The following is a 17,168-nucleotide window of genomic DNA, read 5'->3' on the forward strand; positions in this document are numbered from 1 at the left end:
GCGGTAAGCCACAGCTCCGTAAAGCAGAGACCTCTGTGACCCAGCCCCTCCCACGATTATAACAACAGTTAACATCAGTGATCAGCAGCTAAGCGTCAGGCACCGTTCTCAGCTACTTCCATACGTTAATCCATTTAATTCTCAAAACAATCTCATCAAGTAGATACTCTTGCGATTCCCGAATGAGGCACGAAGCGGCTATGAACTTGACCTAACTCAGCAGCTATGAAGTGGGGAAACTGGACTCGAACACAGCTCCAGAGCACGGACCCTTGACCATCCCCTTCCCAGGACAGTAAAAGTTCAACTAATGTTGAAACATTAATTGACGAACAAACCGAAGCTGAGAGACCGTTGCTGGCTCCTGGGCTGGCGGCTGGCGCACTGTAGTTGAGACACACTCACGTCTGATCACCCCCAGCCTAAAGCTTTTCCCATCACACTCTGCCACTCCTTCCTGGGAATGAAGGCTGCTGACCCATTCCTCTCTAATTCTACTGTAAGGCTCCTAATGAGAGTGAGCAACTTATTCAGGATTGTCATGCACACATGCTATGTAGATAAATGCACTAACGCATCTATACATACATTTTAAAATGTGGAAAATATTGAAACTCACAAATCGAGCTTCACCCATAATGCCAGTTTAAAGAAATGATATAAAGAAGTTATATTTCCCTCTTTACATAAGCAGTTCTCTCCCTCAAAGGTGAACACTTGAGTAAAAGTTTGTTCACTTCTCTGGGCTTCCGGTCAAGATGGCGGAGCAGGGAAACGCGGGGCTCGCCTCCCCTCGCGACCGCGCCAACATCGCAACTAAACTACAGAGCAGCTGTCTTTGGGAGTCGCCTGACAACAGAAGCCCTACAACTGGGGACACACAGCAGAGGCCACCTTGAGACTGGCAGGAGGACGTGGACATGGAACGGGCTGGTCCCGCACCTGCGTGTGGCGGCGGAGCGTCGGGAGAGGAGTCTCGGCTGCAGATGTCCCCCCGGAAGAGTGAAGGGTCCCGGTCCGACACCAGACTCCCCAGCCCAGGGCTCCAGTGCCGGGAAGAGAGGTCCCCACAACGTCTGGCTGGGAAAGCCAGCGGGGACGGTGGCTGAGTGACACGGAAGGTGGCCGGAGACGCAGACGCTTCCCTTACGGGCCCGCCATGGACTCACCGCGGACGGACTCGCTCGCTCTGAGCTCCAGCGCCGGGGACACAGGGAGGGACTGAGTTGTCTGGCTTCAGGGCGAGGGCTGGAGGGGTGGCTTCCTCCCAGACAGCAGTGCCGGCGGAAGCCATGGTTCCTGTGCCGAGCTCTCCCCCGCGCGTTGTGCGGACGCAGGCGGCCGCCATGTCTGTCTCCACCAGCCTGACTGACACCGCTCGCCCCGCCCAGATAGTCCCTGAGACCCCGCCCCTCCCAACGTGCAGGCCGTCCAAGCCGCTACCTGTGGCTTCTCCATACAAACAGCCTGTCTTGGCTCAGGCTGCAGACTTTGCTAAAAGCTCTTAAAGGTTCACAAAACCTAAACAAACAGCATCTGGCCTCGGCGTGCCCTGTACCTCTCGCTGAGCAGCCCCAAGCCCGGCACTAGTGGCAGCCAGCCTCAGTTTGTGGTTTGGCTTCCCAGAGGACATCCAAGCCCAGGGTGGGTGGCGGCCATCTGCAGATTGCCTGGTGGCTCGTGTCAGGTGGCCCCAGGTAGGGCACAGGCTACGGCTGAACTTGGCCTGTGGCAGGGCCTGTGAGGCCCCGGCCTGCCCACCCAATGGCCAGCTTTGGTTTGAGCCAGAGCACCACCCAGGGTCACACCTGAGGATGACACACCCAAAGGGCAGACAGGGCAGGCACCAGAGGCCTGCTAAAGCGAATCCTGCTCTATGGGGTCAGCCCTCCACTGTAGTCATGGCCGGTCCTCACACCAATCAGCCCGAGGGGCAGTCCTTCCCACTGACAAACAAACAGGAACCAAAGCTCAACTACAAAGTAGGGCACACACAACCCATACAAGGGACACACATGGAGCACCCAGCTCCGGTGACCAGGAGAGACTGTGCCACTCGCCCCTTAGCCCACCTACTATATAAGGCCAATCTGCTAAGCTTGCGAGACATAACAGTCCTACCTTATACATAGAAGCAAGTACAAGTAGGCAGCCAGAAACATGTCCCAAACAAAAGAACCGAAGAAATCTCCAGAGAGAGAATAAACAAATGAGACAAGCAATCTACCAGATGCAGAGTTCAAAACACTTGAATCTAATATTATAATTTCAACTATACTTGAAAAAATAAAAATGAAAAAATTTAAAAAAACTTCTGTATGTGTGTATGTACACAGATGCATAAATACTTAAGTTTTAATGAAAATGGGTTATATATGTGTTACATGAACCTTGTATATGAGTTTTACATGAACTTTGTTTTTTTATGTGGCCGCAGAGTATACATATGTCATAATGTTTTTAATTGTGTTTTTAGAACATCTTGTATGTTACAGGATTATGTTTCTATGTGTATAGTAATAATAGCCATTTTTTGCAGTGACCATTTTTTCCAAATCAATTGTAAGCACACTTGAGGCTGGAGGGACAGCATATCGGTGTGTCAGCAAAACGTGTCATTATATTAAATGTGAATATAAACCTCCCGCTGAGACGATGAAGAAAAGACTAGACTGGGGAAACTGTTAAAATATTTTCAGATTTTCAGAGGTCTCTGTAGCCAAACTGCTGTCATGACTGAGCGAAACTGATGACTGATGAAAAATGGCCTGTTATAATTTTAAAATATATCTTTAAAGTTCAAAACTCGAATTGGTTTGATTAAAAAGTTAGGGTACTACGTTAGTTTTAAATGTTCAGTTTGGCTCTCCCTCTCCCCAATAGAATGAAATCGTTGTTTCTCATTTACCTCGAATTTCTATCTTTTAATTTATTCCATGGTTCTTGCTATTTTTATGATAAGAGAAAGCAGTTTGTCATTGGTAGAGCAAAAAATCACTCCTTAGTTGTTTTCATGTTCATTATTTACTTTTTTTTTTTACACGCCTACAGCACCTGGTCTTCCTAGGTGGTCTCCCATCCAAGTACTAACCAGGCCCAACCCTGCTTAGCTTCTGAGATCAGACGAGATCTGGCGTGTTCAGGGTGGCGTGGCTGTAGTTCATTATTTACATATTTTAAGTAAAGTTTACAACTGATTTGATTCATTTAACTTGAAATTTTTTTTAATTAATGACCAATGCTCTCTGTTCAGTGACTTCAGATGAAAGCAATAAGACTTGGGGCAGGAACACGGTCTGTCGACAAGAAGAATTTGAAGATGTAAAAAGGAATTTCAAGAAAAAGGGTCGTACCTGGGGACCAAGCTCAATTCAAATGAAGGAAAGAACTGATTGCAAAGAAAGGTATGTGTGTGACATCTGGTGGTTCCACTGTGTACTGTGACAGACTGCAGTGTTTTTTAAATATCACAATGACCTGACAACTTTTAAAAAAATATTAGAATAATACAGAGATATCGGAATATTAATTTCTAGGGTGAGTTCATCATACTAAATTATTTAAGCAGTTAAAAAATTCTCTGATCTATTTTCTGTCTCATTTTGAGGTTTTATTTGTGCTTTATTAGCTCTTCAAAACCAAAACCTAATTTGTCATGTGGTTGTGCTGTATTAAAATAAACATCTTTTCTTGTAGAATAAGACCTCTCTCAGATGGCAACAGTCCTTGGTCAACTCTCTTAATAAAAAATCAGAAAACCATGCCGTTGGTATCATTATTTGTGGACCAGCCAGGTATGTGCTTCAGGAAGCCTGACTCGAACAGGTGACCGGGGTAGCTGGCCGGCCTGGGGAACACCCTTTGGCACCCGCAGATCTGATGCATGGCTGTCCTTTCACGCACGGCGAGCTGTGGGTCTCGGGCCTGTCACGTTTACCTGGACGAGGAAGAGGCACGTGTTGTCCGCTAAACCACAGGGCGTGTGGCTATGTGTGCGCCTCTCTGTGTCCTGATGACTTGTCTTGTTTCTACGGTAATCTGATCTTCCGTGCTCGTGAAGAACCGCTTCCTGAAGGACAGGAGCCAGCAGATGGCCCTGCGGGTTCTTGCGCAGGGGCCTTGAATGCTCGTGCCCCCGACAGGGGCGCCCCCTTCCTTGGGGGCCCCCTGGGCGAACCGTCCGCTAAACTGCAGAGGGCGCCACCGTGTTTTGACTCAGAATATTTATTAGACTTCGGCTTTATCGTACGGTACAGTTTAGGTGATGGTTACTGTACAATGCTACTACACGTGTGTTTTTGTACCTTTATCCAGGTGAGGAAGCCACGCCCCCCGCCGATGGACCAGAACACAGAAAACCAAAGCAAACGGGACTGCCGGGGCCGGGGCCGAGGCCGGAGCCGGCCTGCGCCGACCTCCCTCCGGGCGGAGACGGCCAGAGGGAGGCCCCAGCGGAAGCCGAGGGCTGGGACGAGGGCGCCCCCGGGGGCGCGGGCGCGGCGGGCCGGCCCGGGGCCCGCAGGCGGACGGAGCCCGCGCTGTGCGGCTGCGCGGCGCTGTTGGCCGCGGTGGCGCTGGGCCGGGACCTGCGGGAGCTGCGCGCGGCGCGCGCCGCCGACGAGCCGCCGCCCCGGGACGACAGGCGCAAGCGCGAGGGCCTCTTCCCGCGGGCGCCGCGGCCCCGCGCCGGGGCCACCGCCGCCCCGGGCCCGCCGGACGCCTGCGCGCCCCGGGGCCCCGAGGTGCCCGCTCCGGACGCGTGCCCCGCCGCCGCGCAGAGCCGTGGGACCGGGCCGCCGAGGGCCAGAGCGGCGCGTCACCGCCGGAGCATGTCCGAGGGAAACGCTTCTCAGGCCCCACGTAGGTGGCGCTGCGGTGGCGATGCGACCTCGTCCGGATGGCTGACGAGTCGTTGCATTTGCAGGCTCGTTTTCGCTGTTCACGTAAATCCCCGAATTTCGCCCTGCTCTGTCGTGTGGCTTTGACTATTACGTGAATTCTGGGGAAAGTCTAATTCCTTTTCGGTGACTTCGATATGTAGCAGCGAAGGAAAACGCGAAGGGCGTGTCCCTTGAGATAGAGAAGACAGGTCGTTTGTCCAAATCTGAACCCATCACGAGTGGGACGGCCAGGGGGTCCAGCCTCCCCTGGGACACCTGACTCCTGCGTCCCCCGCCCCGCTGCGCAGTTTGTGCGCAGATGGCCTTGAGCGGGCGCGAGGCGGAGGTAATCACTCCCGCCTCGTACACCTGAGCATCAGGTGCGACGATGCACGTGAACATTTTACACTTTAGATGGTTGCAAAGTATAGTAAAACCGAAAGTAATTTCTTCTCTTTAAGACTATGCCTAGACGTGATTTTTTTCAGATTATTGTTCATTCCCTTTAGATAAATTGGGTTTATTGCTCTTTTGTAATACGGCGAAGTATTAGTAATTTATAACTGCACAAGGAGAAATCCTAGCACAATCACCCCATAAGAAACCACTCTTTTTCTCTTAATTATAAGCCAATAATTATTTGCTAGTGGTAATAAATCACAAAGGGGAAGGGCAAGCATGTAAAAACCTGACTGCTTTCCTGTTTTCTTTAGTTTTTTCAAATCGTAATCTGAAAGTGAAGTGAATCGTATTAACCATCCTTTTTAAAAGTCTTAACTTTAGTCCAGCCTAATTTCCATTTTGCGATCTACCCTGTTTATAAAACCATGCTAGTGATCGCTGACCCCAGCCCTTGGGTGGAGGTTTAGCTCCGTTTACAGACACACTTTCCGCAGTCCGAGGCACTTTTCTAGGCTTGAGGGACTTCTTCAGAAAGAAATCAGACAAGCACCGTGTCCTCACAACTCCAGGAGGCTTCTATTCAGGCTTTTCTGTTGAACCGCAGTTAGCTTTCTGGATGTGCGCTGTTTTAGAGGTCACCGTGGTTCTAAGCGCAGCCTGTCTTTGCTTTCTCCACCAGCGACTGCAGTCTCAGCCGCCGGAGCCCCCGCACCGCCACCTGAGCTGGTCTGGGGGGAGCCCCACGCCCCACCCGGCCCTCACCGGAACCTGCCAAGTGAGCCCCGCCCTGGAAAACAAGGCGCTGCCAGTGTCTGGCCTCTGCCTCGCCCTCCGGCCCCACAAGGCCCAGCGGACACCCCGCCGGCCCTCCCATGGGGCTCGGAGCCCCAGCCGGCACAGGCCGGCCCCCCCCTGGGTGGCCCAGGACCACCCTCTAACTGTGCCCTCGGTGCCAAGGACAGAACTCCATCGCATGTGCCTTCCCTGTTGGACGCCGACATGGAAGGCCAGAGCAGGGACTGCACGGTGCCTTTATGCAGGACGAAGAGCAGGACTAGCCGGCCGTCCGTGTACGAGCTGGAGAAAGAATTTCTGTCTTAAAAAAAAAAATTTTTTTTTTTCCTTTAAGGTGAACAAATTAAAACGATGTGTCTACCTTTGAATTGTTTCACGCCGCCGTGTCTTCAAAAGCTGTGGCCATGTTCCTAAAATGGTGACGGATGTCTCACTTCTCAAAAATGTACGTGATCGCTGCGAGCTGCCTGCGAACGCTGTTTTTTCCCCTGGATTCCTACCTTGTAACTTGAAATGCGAGTATAAAACCGGACACGGGCAGCAACGCGACTGTGCCGGGCAGAGCTCCCTGAAGCGCCGTTTCCACGCTCTGCTCTCGTTCACATCCTCGTCTGCTAGAAATTGCCGTGAGATGCTCTGTGCTGGTCCCTTCTTTTCCATTCGTTCCCTTTTCCTTTGCTTTCTTTCTCTCTCTCTCTCTCTCTCTCTCTCTCTCTCTCTTTGTCTCCTTTGTTTAGGCAACGAAAAGTCAAGAAGAATAATGTGATATTAGTAAGTAAAGGTGTCTGTGTTTTAAAAAATGATGACCGGAATGGATGTAAAGTCCTATTCATCCTACCAAAACTCAGCAGTAGGTTTATGATGCCTAAATATGTCCAATTCTCAAATAAACTATGCACGATTTCTCTCTTTGAGGAAAATCTACTGAATGTAACTTGTAAACGTTTCACTGAATGTAACTTAAAATCTTTTATCCATTAGAACATCAGAATGGATTTGTAAAAGAAAGACCACTCGCCGACATTCGGCTACGGCCGGGTCGTGTCCGCGTGTGCCGGAGAGGCAGTCATGCACAGCTTCTCCCTGCGGAAGGCCTCGGCCGCCTTCAGTAGCCATTTATTTGGGCTCCAGAAGGGTAAAGCGCTTTCATTGTGTAGTAGAATTTCACAAAATTAAGTGACACACGTGTCCATGCATTAAGCATTCATGCCATGTAATTTTATTTTTCTCTATTTAAATGCATAATTAATAATCCCAAATGCAATTAGAGAGAAATCGCTGTCGAGAAACAGCGGTACTGTTAAAATTTAAGTGTTTTGTCGTTATTTCACATTTCATTTAATTGTGAACAAATGTTAGACATTTGTTGAGGTAAGCTGATATGGTTGAAAGGACAAATAGTTTACAGATTATTTTCAGAAATGGGTTTGTAAAATAGATTTTTGGATAGCAGATCAGGATTGAAATGATTTAAAATTCTAAACGAGTCATTCGTAAATCAGACCGGAATGATACAAAGAGACCACTGAGTCAGGAAATAACAAACATGGTTGTCCAGGAGCTTGGTAAAGTTGCCCGGGTCTCTTTTGCTAAATCTATTTTGTTCCCTTTCTGTCACTACATATGGTTGTTCAGATGACAGACAATAAATGTTTAAATTCTCCTTACGATGAAAAACTAAATTACAAACCTTGATATTTTATTTAAAATTATCTCTTGGTTAAGGTTTACTGAATAACTGAATTGCCAGCAATTTAAATTAAATCAGGTGTGATAAAATACCTACCTATAGTAGAAAAAAAAAGGTAAATTCCATTTGGCCATGTTGGAACATCTCAGTCACCCAGCAGGTGTGCCCTAGCGGATGACGGACAAGGCCTGAAAGGATTATAGTATCATAAACACATTTCACCCTAAAGAAAATGATCTCACGTTTAAGATTCTTGCAGCAAAATCTCAGGTACTTATTGGGTCTTGTATTAGTGTCCCTCCTGTGGTTTGGCTTAACTTTTGGGTAGATGTTGAGTTAGGTCATCGAGATTTGGTTTCCTCAAAATAGGATCACATCCGAAACTACGGTCGGCTGCCTTGTACCCAGCCATTTGGGGGCATGTAACTTCCAGGGAAAGTACAGGGAAGGTGCGCCTGAATCATACCTGACAGGAGAGGTACGGACTCTATGACTTGTGGGGTGGGGACGTGGAGGGTGTCATCCGCCTCATCCCTCCACTCTGTTCCTGCTCCTGTGTAGCTTTATTTCAGCCGATTCTACATTATAACGAAATTAGAAATGAAGCGGTTTAAAAGGATAATTGCGACACAAGGACTCACTCTCGCATGTTCCTGCGGCTAGCTGTTCTCGGTCGAGATCCAGTGTACATTTGCGATTGTCCATGTATACGTAGCAGAATCTGGTTATTTATTTTCGTGTAGACTGACTAGTTCCCTGAAAGGTAAATTAAGCTGATCGCTGTTAGTCAACAATTAAGACGCCCCCTGCAGGGTGAAGGCCTGGGCCTGCACTGCTGTATTATGAAGCCTTGTGAGTGAAAAAGATGTTTACATACATTGTCTATTTTTTTAATAAACTTTTTTTTATAGCTAGTCTGTTTGCTCGGTGCCTTTGCTCTTCTCCCGACGATTGTGGCTACAGTTCGTAATGGTTTATTTTGTATTCAGTCAGGAAAAGAACGTTACTAAAGATGATGAATGCTTATTAAAATTACTAAGGTTATTAATGATTATTAACCTGCCAAGTCCGTTAAGCTGAAGGCCCCTAAATGAGTCATGGGATTAACTGCTTTTAAAAGGTATAACAAAATATTTATTTAAAATGTCTGGTTCACATGTGCATTGAAAAGTTGCATTTCCTTGTGAGAATTTGCAACTCCAGCTTCTCAGAAGGCCCGCTTCCTCAGCGAGGAGTCAGTATATGAACTAAATGTCAGTTGATGCTACAGGAATGTGATTAGTGAGCTATGCTAATCGTTAATACGTTTAAATCAGAAGAATTTCAGAAACCACCAAACATCTGATAATTCTTACGAAGGGATAAAAGCCTGAGTGGAAAAAGCAGGTCACAGCGTTTCGTGCCGAGCCAAGCGCCACCCTACCCCGTGGGAGGAAGGGAAATTCAGCATCTACTGCTTAGCTCCCAGGTTCCTATATGACACCTGTTATTCTCTTTAATAAAATCCGTGAGGTAAGCAGTAGGATCCCTATCTCATTAGACATGAAACACACAGGGACGTTTGCTAAGTTTACAGGGACCCAGCCTGTACCCAGCCGCTCACATCATCTGCCTGTTCACCCTCATTATAACCATCCGCATAGCACAGAAGGTGAAGACGTCCAAAATCGGAGCTTTGTAAATGAAATCCAAAGCTAAGGTCGTTTTTTGTTCATGAAAAAGTTGCCAGAGGGGAGCAGAGGTGGGGGCTGCAGGGGTAAAGGGTGAAGAAGCACAAATTAGTAGCTGGGATGCAAAGTACAGCACAGGGGACATGGTCAGTAGCATCGTAATAACCGTGTACAGTTCACATGTACAGGGCCACGTGGGGACTAGACTAATCGGAGGAACACCGTAAATTATATAAATATTTAACCATGGTGCTGTACACCTGAAACTGATATAAAATAAAATTAAAAAAAAATCATACCATTAAAAAAGTTAAGTCTAGAAAGGAGCGAGCACTTACTTAAAAGCAAAGCCAAAGACGTTTAACACACTGGGGCAGAGTGCTTCTTAAGTGTACAGTAAAATAGAAATTACTAAAATGGATCTATTAGAGACTAGATCCTCTCCGAAAAGTGATGGGTTTATCAATATGGTGAAATTAAGCACTGCAGCGTAAATGTAAACGAATTGGGCTTAAGCTATCTATGGTCTATTTCTGACAAGGCCACTGTGCTAAAACGGAAAGACGAAGGTTTTATGAATGAACCTGTCACATGACCCGTGGGAGGGATCAGAACCTCGCTATTTCACAGGCCAGCTGTGCTGGGTGCGGTGGAGGGCTGGCGGGGTGGGGGGAGAGGGGGAGCTCAGAAGTCACAGACTCGCTGCTTTTACCGAGATTTAGTACATTCTTTTTCAATAAATACTGATTTGCTGTATTCACTTAGGACAATTTTTAGAGCCTTTAAAATTTGTTAAAATTTAGTTTTCGCCAGTTCTGCTTATGTTCCTGGGGAGTGGGTCCTTGGACCTCCTCAGACGGCCGGGCCGTAAGCAGAACCTCGGTAATATTTTACGAAGCTGATTGCTGAGTCCTTTTGAGGCACTTTCTCCGGCGGGCTCGTGGAGCACCACGCTCTGAATTCAGGTTGCTAATCTTGTGGCTCTAAACAAATGCATTTTAAGGCGAATCAGTTCCCATTTTCCATCTCCAGCTCTGCCCTAACCATAGAACTCCATTCGTACGTATTCTGTGCTGCTTGTCACCACCCCTCGATGTCCCAGAGGCACTTCGACCTGGCATGGCCCAGGTAAAATTCCCGGTTCGGCGCCTTTCCTAAATTGGCTCCTTCCTCAGTAAACAGCACCAGCCCCCAGGCGTCAGAGTCCTCCCTGGCCGGTCATCCTGCAACGTCACGAACGTATCCGTGTCGCCCACGGCCGTTCGGTAACTTTGCAGAATAATTGGATAATCGCGCCCATTTTACAGATGAAGAGACTGAAGCTTAGGGAGGTTAGAAAGCAGCTGGATTTGAACTAGTCGATGCCTCAAACCACAGGACAGAAGTTTGGTAAGTGTCAGAGTTGGGTCTCAATAAATATCACCATTAACACCGGCTAGTAGGATGCACGGCTGGGAATGGGGCTCCGGGCATTACTGCCGGGGGCCTGGAATACTGACTAGTCTGCTGTATTTTGCGTTGAAAAGGAACAATTATGGGTTTTGATTTGGTCTGTAGTTCGGGTTCTCCAGAGAATCAGGACAGGACGCATCTATAGCACGAGGGAGATTTACTATCAGAGGGAACTGCCCCGCCATCGATCGTAGGGGCTGGCGTGTTCCAGCTCTGCGGGGGAGGCCGACAGGCCCGAGGCCCAGGGGAGAGCTGATGGTGCAGCTGGGGGCAGGGCTGTCCCTTTTAGGGCCTCTCGCCTTGTCCTGTAGGTCTCCCTGTGTCTTCGTGTGGTCTTCCTGCTGCACGTCTGTTTGTCCAATTCCTTTTCTGATATGGAAGACGCATTTTGAAACGATTACCTCTGTAAAGACCCTACCCTCCAATAAGTCACACTCTGAGATACTGGGGGTAGGGCTTCGGCGTATGAACTGGGGGCGGAGGACAGTTCACTCCTTGGCAGACTGGAACAGGCTTCCAAACGCTAAATATGACGGTGGTGTACAAACGGGAGGAGGGACTGGAGCACCAAGGAGCAGGCTCTACCGGGTCTCACGGCGAGAACAGAGAGGAGAGGGAGCACACGGGAGGGAGTCTTCCCCCTCCGCATGGGACTGCCGGCTGCAGAGGGCGAGGGACAGCGAGGGGTCGGCCGGGGCAGCACGGTTAGCCCTGTGGGAAGCTGTGGGCATCACCGACGAGAAGCAAACTCCACCAGGACAGCTGGTGCCTGGGTACAATGGGGTCACTATGGGGAGGCGAAGTCTGCAGCTCTGAATAATAAGACTCTAGAGACGTCCAACTGGCTGGCGGGGCTGGAATTTGAGGCAGAGGTTGGAGCTGGAGAGATTCTGGATTCATGGGAATTTGGGTGATAATGGAAGGTGCTGGATGACTTGAACAAGGGACATAAGGACAAGAAAGCTGAAGGAACCTCCCCGGCAGAGAGTGATAGGAGCCAGACAGTGATGCAAAGAGGGGGTACAGCTCACAGGGACGAGAAAGCAGTGGGAGACCACGTCGCAACTTCTCGAATCCTTCTCCAATTCATAACACTTTTAAGGCTCATGTTTTCTGAGAATTACCCCATCCGCTGGAAGTGGACGCTCACCGGTTTTATTCAAAGAAGCAGCCCTATTGAGTTCTGCCTCCCTATAAAACCCCAAGGGGGCTCTGATAGCCACGGAATGCGGTTCCGTGACCCCGCAGCACGCCGTAGCACGCCACAGCACGCCACAGCACGCCACAGCATGTCACGTTTCCCCTTTCTGTTCTTTTCCCAAGGGTCAAAACAGCACGACAGCACAAACCACGTGTAAAAGCTCCCTATTCTTACGACTGTAGGACAGAGACTAAGAGCAAGTTTCGCCATCCCCTGGCCTCAAACACGCTGGTTAACATTCCAGGTCCCAGTGTCCCTCTTGCCTGTCCCTACAATGGCCGCCAGATCTGTGTCAGTGATGCATGTTCTTCTTGCTGTTGGTCCGGCCCAGCAGCGCACAGACACCCCTGGCAGCCGTCTGTAGAGACAGCTAAAATAGATGGCCGACGAGGCCCTAGGGAGTGTGGTTTTCTCACTCTAGATGTCACAAGTCAGGTCACGACACATTCGAATGTAGCTCTCCCTAAAAGTTTTAACTTAGTCTACTAAGTAATGTTTTCCACATGAAACAGATACTTAATTTTATTACATAAATCCGTAGAAAAATATATCATTTATCTGAAAAAAAATTCCACTACAAGAATGAACTTTGTTTTTAACTTAAGTTTGATCAAAGGAGATACAGTGAGCCATGATCGTTGAAAAACTAACTAAAAACTAGAAAAATCTCTGTTTTGTGGTTTAATAAGTATTGGATTTCAATGAGTGAAGTCTTCTCCTTTGAAACAGGTATTTCTAGAGATGTAAACGTGATTCAAGTCAATGAATCTGGTCATAACTGTTTTTCGTTCCTCCAATCTCTTCGTCACTCCACGCCAACATACCTGTTTCAAAAATACCTATTTCAGAATCGTTTGAATTGTTTGCCTTGGATTTTCTGACTTCTGCACACTAGATGGCGCCATATACACATTACTTCACAGACAAGGCCCACTCACCTAACTGGATCATTTGAAGAATTGCAGCCAAATTTATATCCTTTGAAGAAAAAGGAAAAATAATGGATGTGATTTGGGAAGGCATTGGAAAGACAAAGGCAGTAAAGGAAAATGATTTTCAGAGACGGCTGCACAGGAAGAAGATATCTCTGTAAAGTGATCTTTTTTATATATCTGTTCCAAACAGAGACAAGGAAGTTTTACAACTGCTTGTTAGGTCCAGTCCCCAATGTCTTTATCAGCCTGGGCAGAACTGAACCAGAGTGTCTCAAACAGCAGATGTCCCACCTCCACTAGACACTGGCTGGAAACAGAATTCCCCTGCAGCACTCAACAACCCATTTAAAAATATCTGCTTAAGAAATGTTCCCTAATATTCACTTACTAAACTGATCACATACTGTGTCCTATACTGGATACTGTGGGAGCACACAATACACACAAACGCACACTTAAATATATGCGACACACATATACACACAACACGCATGGACAACAGATAACACAGCCACACTTACAGTACATACTTACGACACACGACACTTTTATCGATGACACACTTAAATGCACAACAAAAGACAAATATACAACACAACATACACATACTTAAACACAATAGATACACACATACCTACAACACACATTTAAATTTATACGCACATGTTCATACACACACACTTACTCACACGCACACTCCAGCACCATGATTACTCAGCTTACCAAATGATTCACCTCCAAAGGAGGGTGGCCTCTAAAACATAGGACAGGCACAGAGGGGACCCCCCAGACAACTTGCCTCAGCCTCTGGTTATCATCTTATGCTGACAGAAAGGACAATTTAAAAAGCCTTGAATTTTTGACATTTTCGTCACTAACAAAAATAAAGACTGCATTAATATTTAATAGATTTAAAGACTCTAATGTCTCTTATGCATCATAAAAATATAGAAGAGATCGAGGTAGAAATCTTTCTCGATTTGCTTTAGTCACGTCACTGTGTTTACAATACTCTTTGGTACATTTAATAATTGCAAATTAACCTGAGATGTTCTCGGCGTGTGTACTTCTTTTCCCTCTGGAGGTTAACTTTTCTCAAGCGCCTGCAGCATTATAACGAGGCCATTAAATCCGGTGCCCAAGGACGTCTGGATCGGTGGCATGACTGTTTTTTACGCCAACACCCTATGTCCTATCCGACTGACAGTCTATCAGCTCTCTTGATGGCATTGTGTGCTTGGCATAATTTCGACACTATTAAAAGTAGAGCGATACATTCCTCCTTTTAAAGTAAAGATAGATGTTGGCTTTACAGATGTTCTAATACAGTATCGGGGTATCGCTTTCCTGTGATGGACATCGGATACTGAAGCTCTCTGACCACACACCTCCTCCAAACCCAAAAAGTTTGAGAGGTGACGACCTTGTGTCAACCACGTTTAAATGTGCCATTTTGTGCACACACCTCCTTACTATCCGCCGAGACGAAAGAATTTGGTGATGTAACACTATGGGCGTGTTCTCTAAGACTCAACTAGCGATCTAAAGCCTACGTATGAAATACAGTCCCTCTAATTACACGAGAAACGCGTGCCCGGTTGAGAACACACGAACTCACAGCGAAACAAAAAGACGATCGTGCACGATCGTGTCATCGGAAAGACCACTGGCGGATGACTGGTCCTCATTTTCCAGTTTCCTTCCCACTTATCTACAGGGCACGAGTGGATGCTCACGAGCAGAACGTGCCGCACCTGCTGCTTCACGCAGCCGTCCGTCCAGACCACTTCCGTTGTCAGTAAACAGTTTCCTGCAAGTGAGTTTGAATGCTGAATACTCTTCTATCTGACGGCCGCGTCATTATTTTTCACATTTATCACCGTTATGTAAGACGAGCTGACCAACATTCTCTCTTAGCATCCAGATGTAAAGTCGGATGGTCTGGCTCCAGACCTTTCCGATGCGACACACCCACCGCGTGCTCCTGAGTGAGTTTCAGAAAGTCCCAAAGGCTCTTCTTCATCTGGAAAATGAAACAACATTCGTAGCACCCGCCTCAGCCAGCGAGTTAATTAAGGTCGGATGAGGCGACGCATGTGAACGTCCGTCGATCCCGAAGGTCTGTTATTCCTTTTCAGTCTTTGCTCTCGGCCTCTCCCGCGCTAACAGGGCAGTGAAAATTCTTACTGTGCTCGCAGAATGCCCCTTTAAATGACAAGTTTCACTATTAGGAAAGTCGAAAACCTCTAAAAAGTACAGAGAAGGAAAAATCTCACGTGTACTCAGAGATAATCGTTTTTAGAACTTTGGTTCGTAGTCTGCCAACACTTTTCCCTATGTTATATATACAAATGTTTTCGATCGAAATTGGAAATGACACCACGTATTTTTCGATCATCTGCTTTTTCACATCTAATGTATTATATGGATAATTTTCCATGCCTGAGAATATTCTTCGGCAACAACTTTTTGTCACGTCAGCAGATCTGATCATTATATTACTATGTTAATATTTATTTGATCTCTTTACCACTCTTAGGTTATTTTCATTTAAAAAACGTATTATCGACGAGACTGAACCTCAAGCAGGCACAATGTCAATCAATGTTGGCTAACGGGTTCCTCCATAGAGGCTCTTGGAGGAGCCACGAGGGCTGAATTGGGCATCATAAGCTGTCGGTCTCTGTCACTCTACCCTGAGGAGAGGTGTATCTTGCCCAGAGAGCAGGGGAATGTCCCTGTCAACCCTGGATTCATCCCGAGTTAGGATGCCTTGAGAGGTTACATGACCTTGGGAAGTGCCAAGTGGGCTTGGCATAAAGAAGGAGATCTTTTCCTATCTTTCATCAAGTCTTCTATTCAAGAAAGTTCTATCTTGGAATAAGAGGAGAGCTTTTATAAGTCCTGTGAACGCTATCACATAGAACTGTAGCAATCTGGAACTACCCCGGAGGGAGTCAGTTTACCTCTCTGGGCTTCACTGTTACCATATCTGAGGCAAGTGCGTGGGGCCAGACCTCCTCTAGGAGTCGGTCCACTCCTGAAGTCCCGTGACCCTGTGCACAGACTCCAGGAAGCGTGGACTCAATGGGACACCTGGTGGAACCGCGTCTTCACAGGCGGAAAGGCTGACCCAGTCAGCGGGAGGACGGTCCCGGAATTAGAAGGAGCCAAAGTGCTGAGCTTTTTCTTATGCACAGCAAGGAGGAAATGAACGATTTGAAGGGCACAGTAAAGGTCAGTGGCAGAGTCCTGGCGAAGACTCGGTCCCAGCAGGCGTCTAATAGCAGGAAGCTGTGCTTTGTTTAGACTAGGGTTTTCCCACTTCGACGCTGTCGACATTCTGGGCCTGACAACTCTGCTGTGGGGGCTGTCCTGTGCCTCGCAGAGGTTTAGTAGCACCCTCACCCACCACCCACGAGATGCCAGCAGCACCCTCACCCTCAACTTAACCCAGAATGTCTCCAGGTGTCTCCTGGGGGACAGAGCCCCCCTCTCCTTGAGAGAACCACTGCTTTAAACCTATCACACTCTGTGAATATGAATCCAAGGAATTCTCGGAGAACTTAATTTTGTAAGGAATCACCAAGAAAATAAAATAATAGCAAAGGGCTTAATTTTTTGTAAGTATATAGTGTGTTTTGTAAGAGCAAACAGCATGAGATTAATTCTAATACATTTATCTTTCAACAATTCATGGTAAACAATCATAAAAAAGATGCTAACACTTGACCCTTTAAAAATAATTTACATAAAGTCTCCATCTCCGTCAGGATTAAGAAAGAAACATAGAAACCATTCTAGGTGTTTAAATAGAAAGGGATTTAATACAGGGAATTGGGGGCTTACGAAACTGTTAGGAAGACAGGAGAAAAGTCTAGGCCTATCACACAATTTCAGGTCGACCACTGCACTGTCCTGTCTGTGTAGGTGACTGGCAGGCGGCAGAGTTGATCAGGTGTCTCAAAGATACAGGTGTCTGCAGATTCTGATGGATGGAGGGGAGTGGATTCTACCGCCCTTCTGATTCCTAAAGCCCATGCCAGTCCATCTCATTGGCCAAACTATTTAAAATCCCGCTGCCACGATATCTGGACGGGGCACTTCCCAGGAGTCCAGCTCCCGGTGGGCGTGGGCACACAC

At 47.4% G+C, this 17,168-nt stretch overlaps 1 protein-coding gene and 1 non-coding gene across 3 annotated transcripts in view; one reads left to right on the top strand and one right to left on the bottom strand.

Annotated features, from left to right (window-relative positions):
- Nucleotides 1-8,681, top strand: part of MAP3K21 (mitogen-activated protein kinase kinase kinase 21) — a 46,885-nt gene extending 38,204 nt beyond the window's left edge. For both annotated transcript variants that reach the window (XM_039850336.1, XM_039850335.1), the window contains 4 exons: nucleotides 3,254-3,404; nucleotides 3,697-3,794; nucleotides 4,315-4,860; nucleotides 5,962-8,681. In XM_039850336.1, coding sequence (XP_039706270.1) covers nucleotides 3,254-3,404; nucleotides 3,697-3,794; nucleotides 4,315-4,860; nucleotides 5,962-6,383 — 1,217 coding nt within the window. In that variant the 3' untranslated portion in view covers nucleotides 6,384-8,681. The remainder of the gene's footprint in view (nucleotides 1-3,253; nucleotides 3,405-3,696; nucleotides 3,795-4,314; nucleotides 4,861-5,961) is intronic.
- On the bottom strand, nucleotides 3,043-3,161 carry LOC120592654 (5S ribosomal RNA). Its single transcript, XR_005650182.1, has one exon. It is a non-coding gene; the product is annotated as a 5S ribosomal RNA (ribosomal RNA).
- Nucleotides 8,682-17,168: the final 8,487 nt, after the last annotated feature.

Source organism: Pteropus medius, unplaced genomic scaffold (genome assembly GCF_902729225.1).
Source record: "Pteropus medius unplaced genomic scaffold, Ma_sr-lr_union100, whole genome shotgun sequence".
Taxonomy (NCBI): domain Eukaryota; kingdom Metazoa; phylum Chordata; class Mammalia; order Chiroptera; family Pteropodidae; genus Pteropus; species Pteropus medius.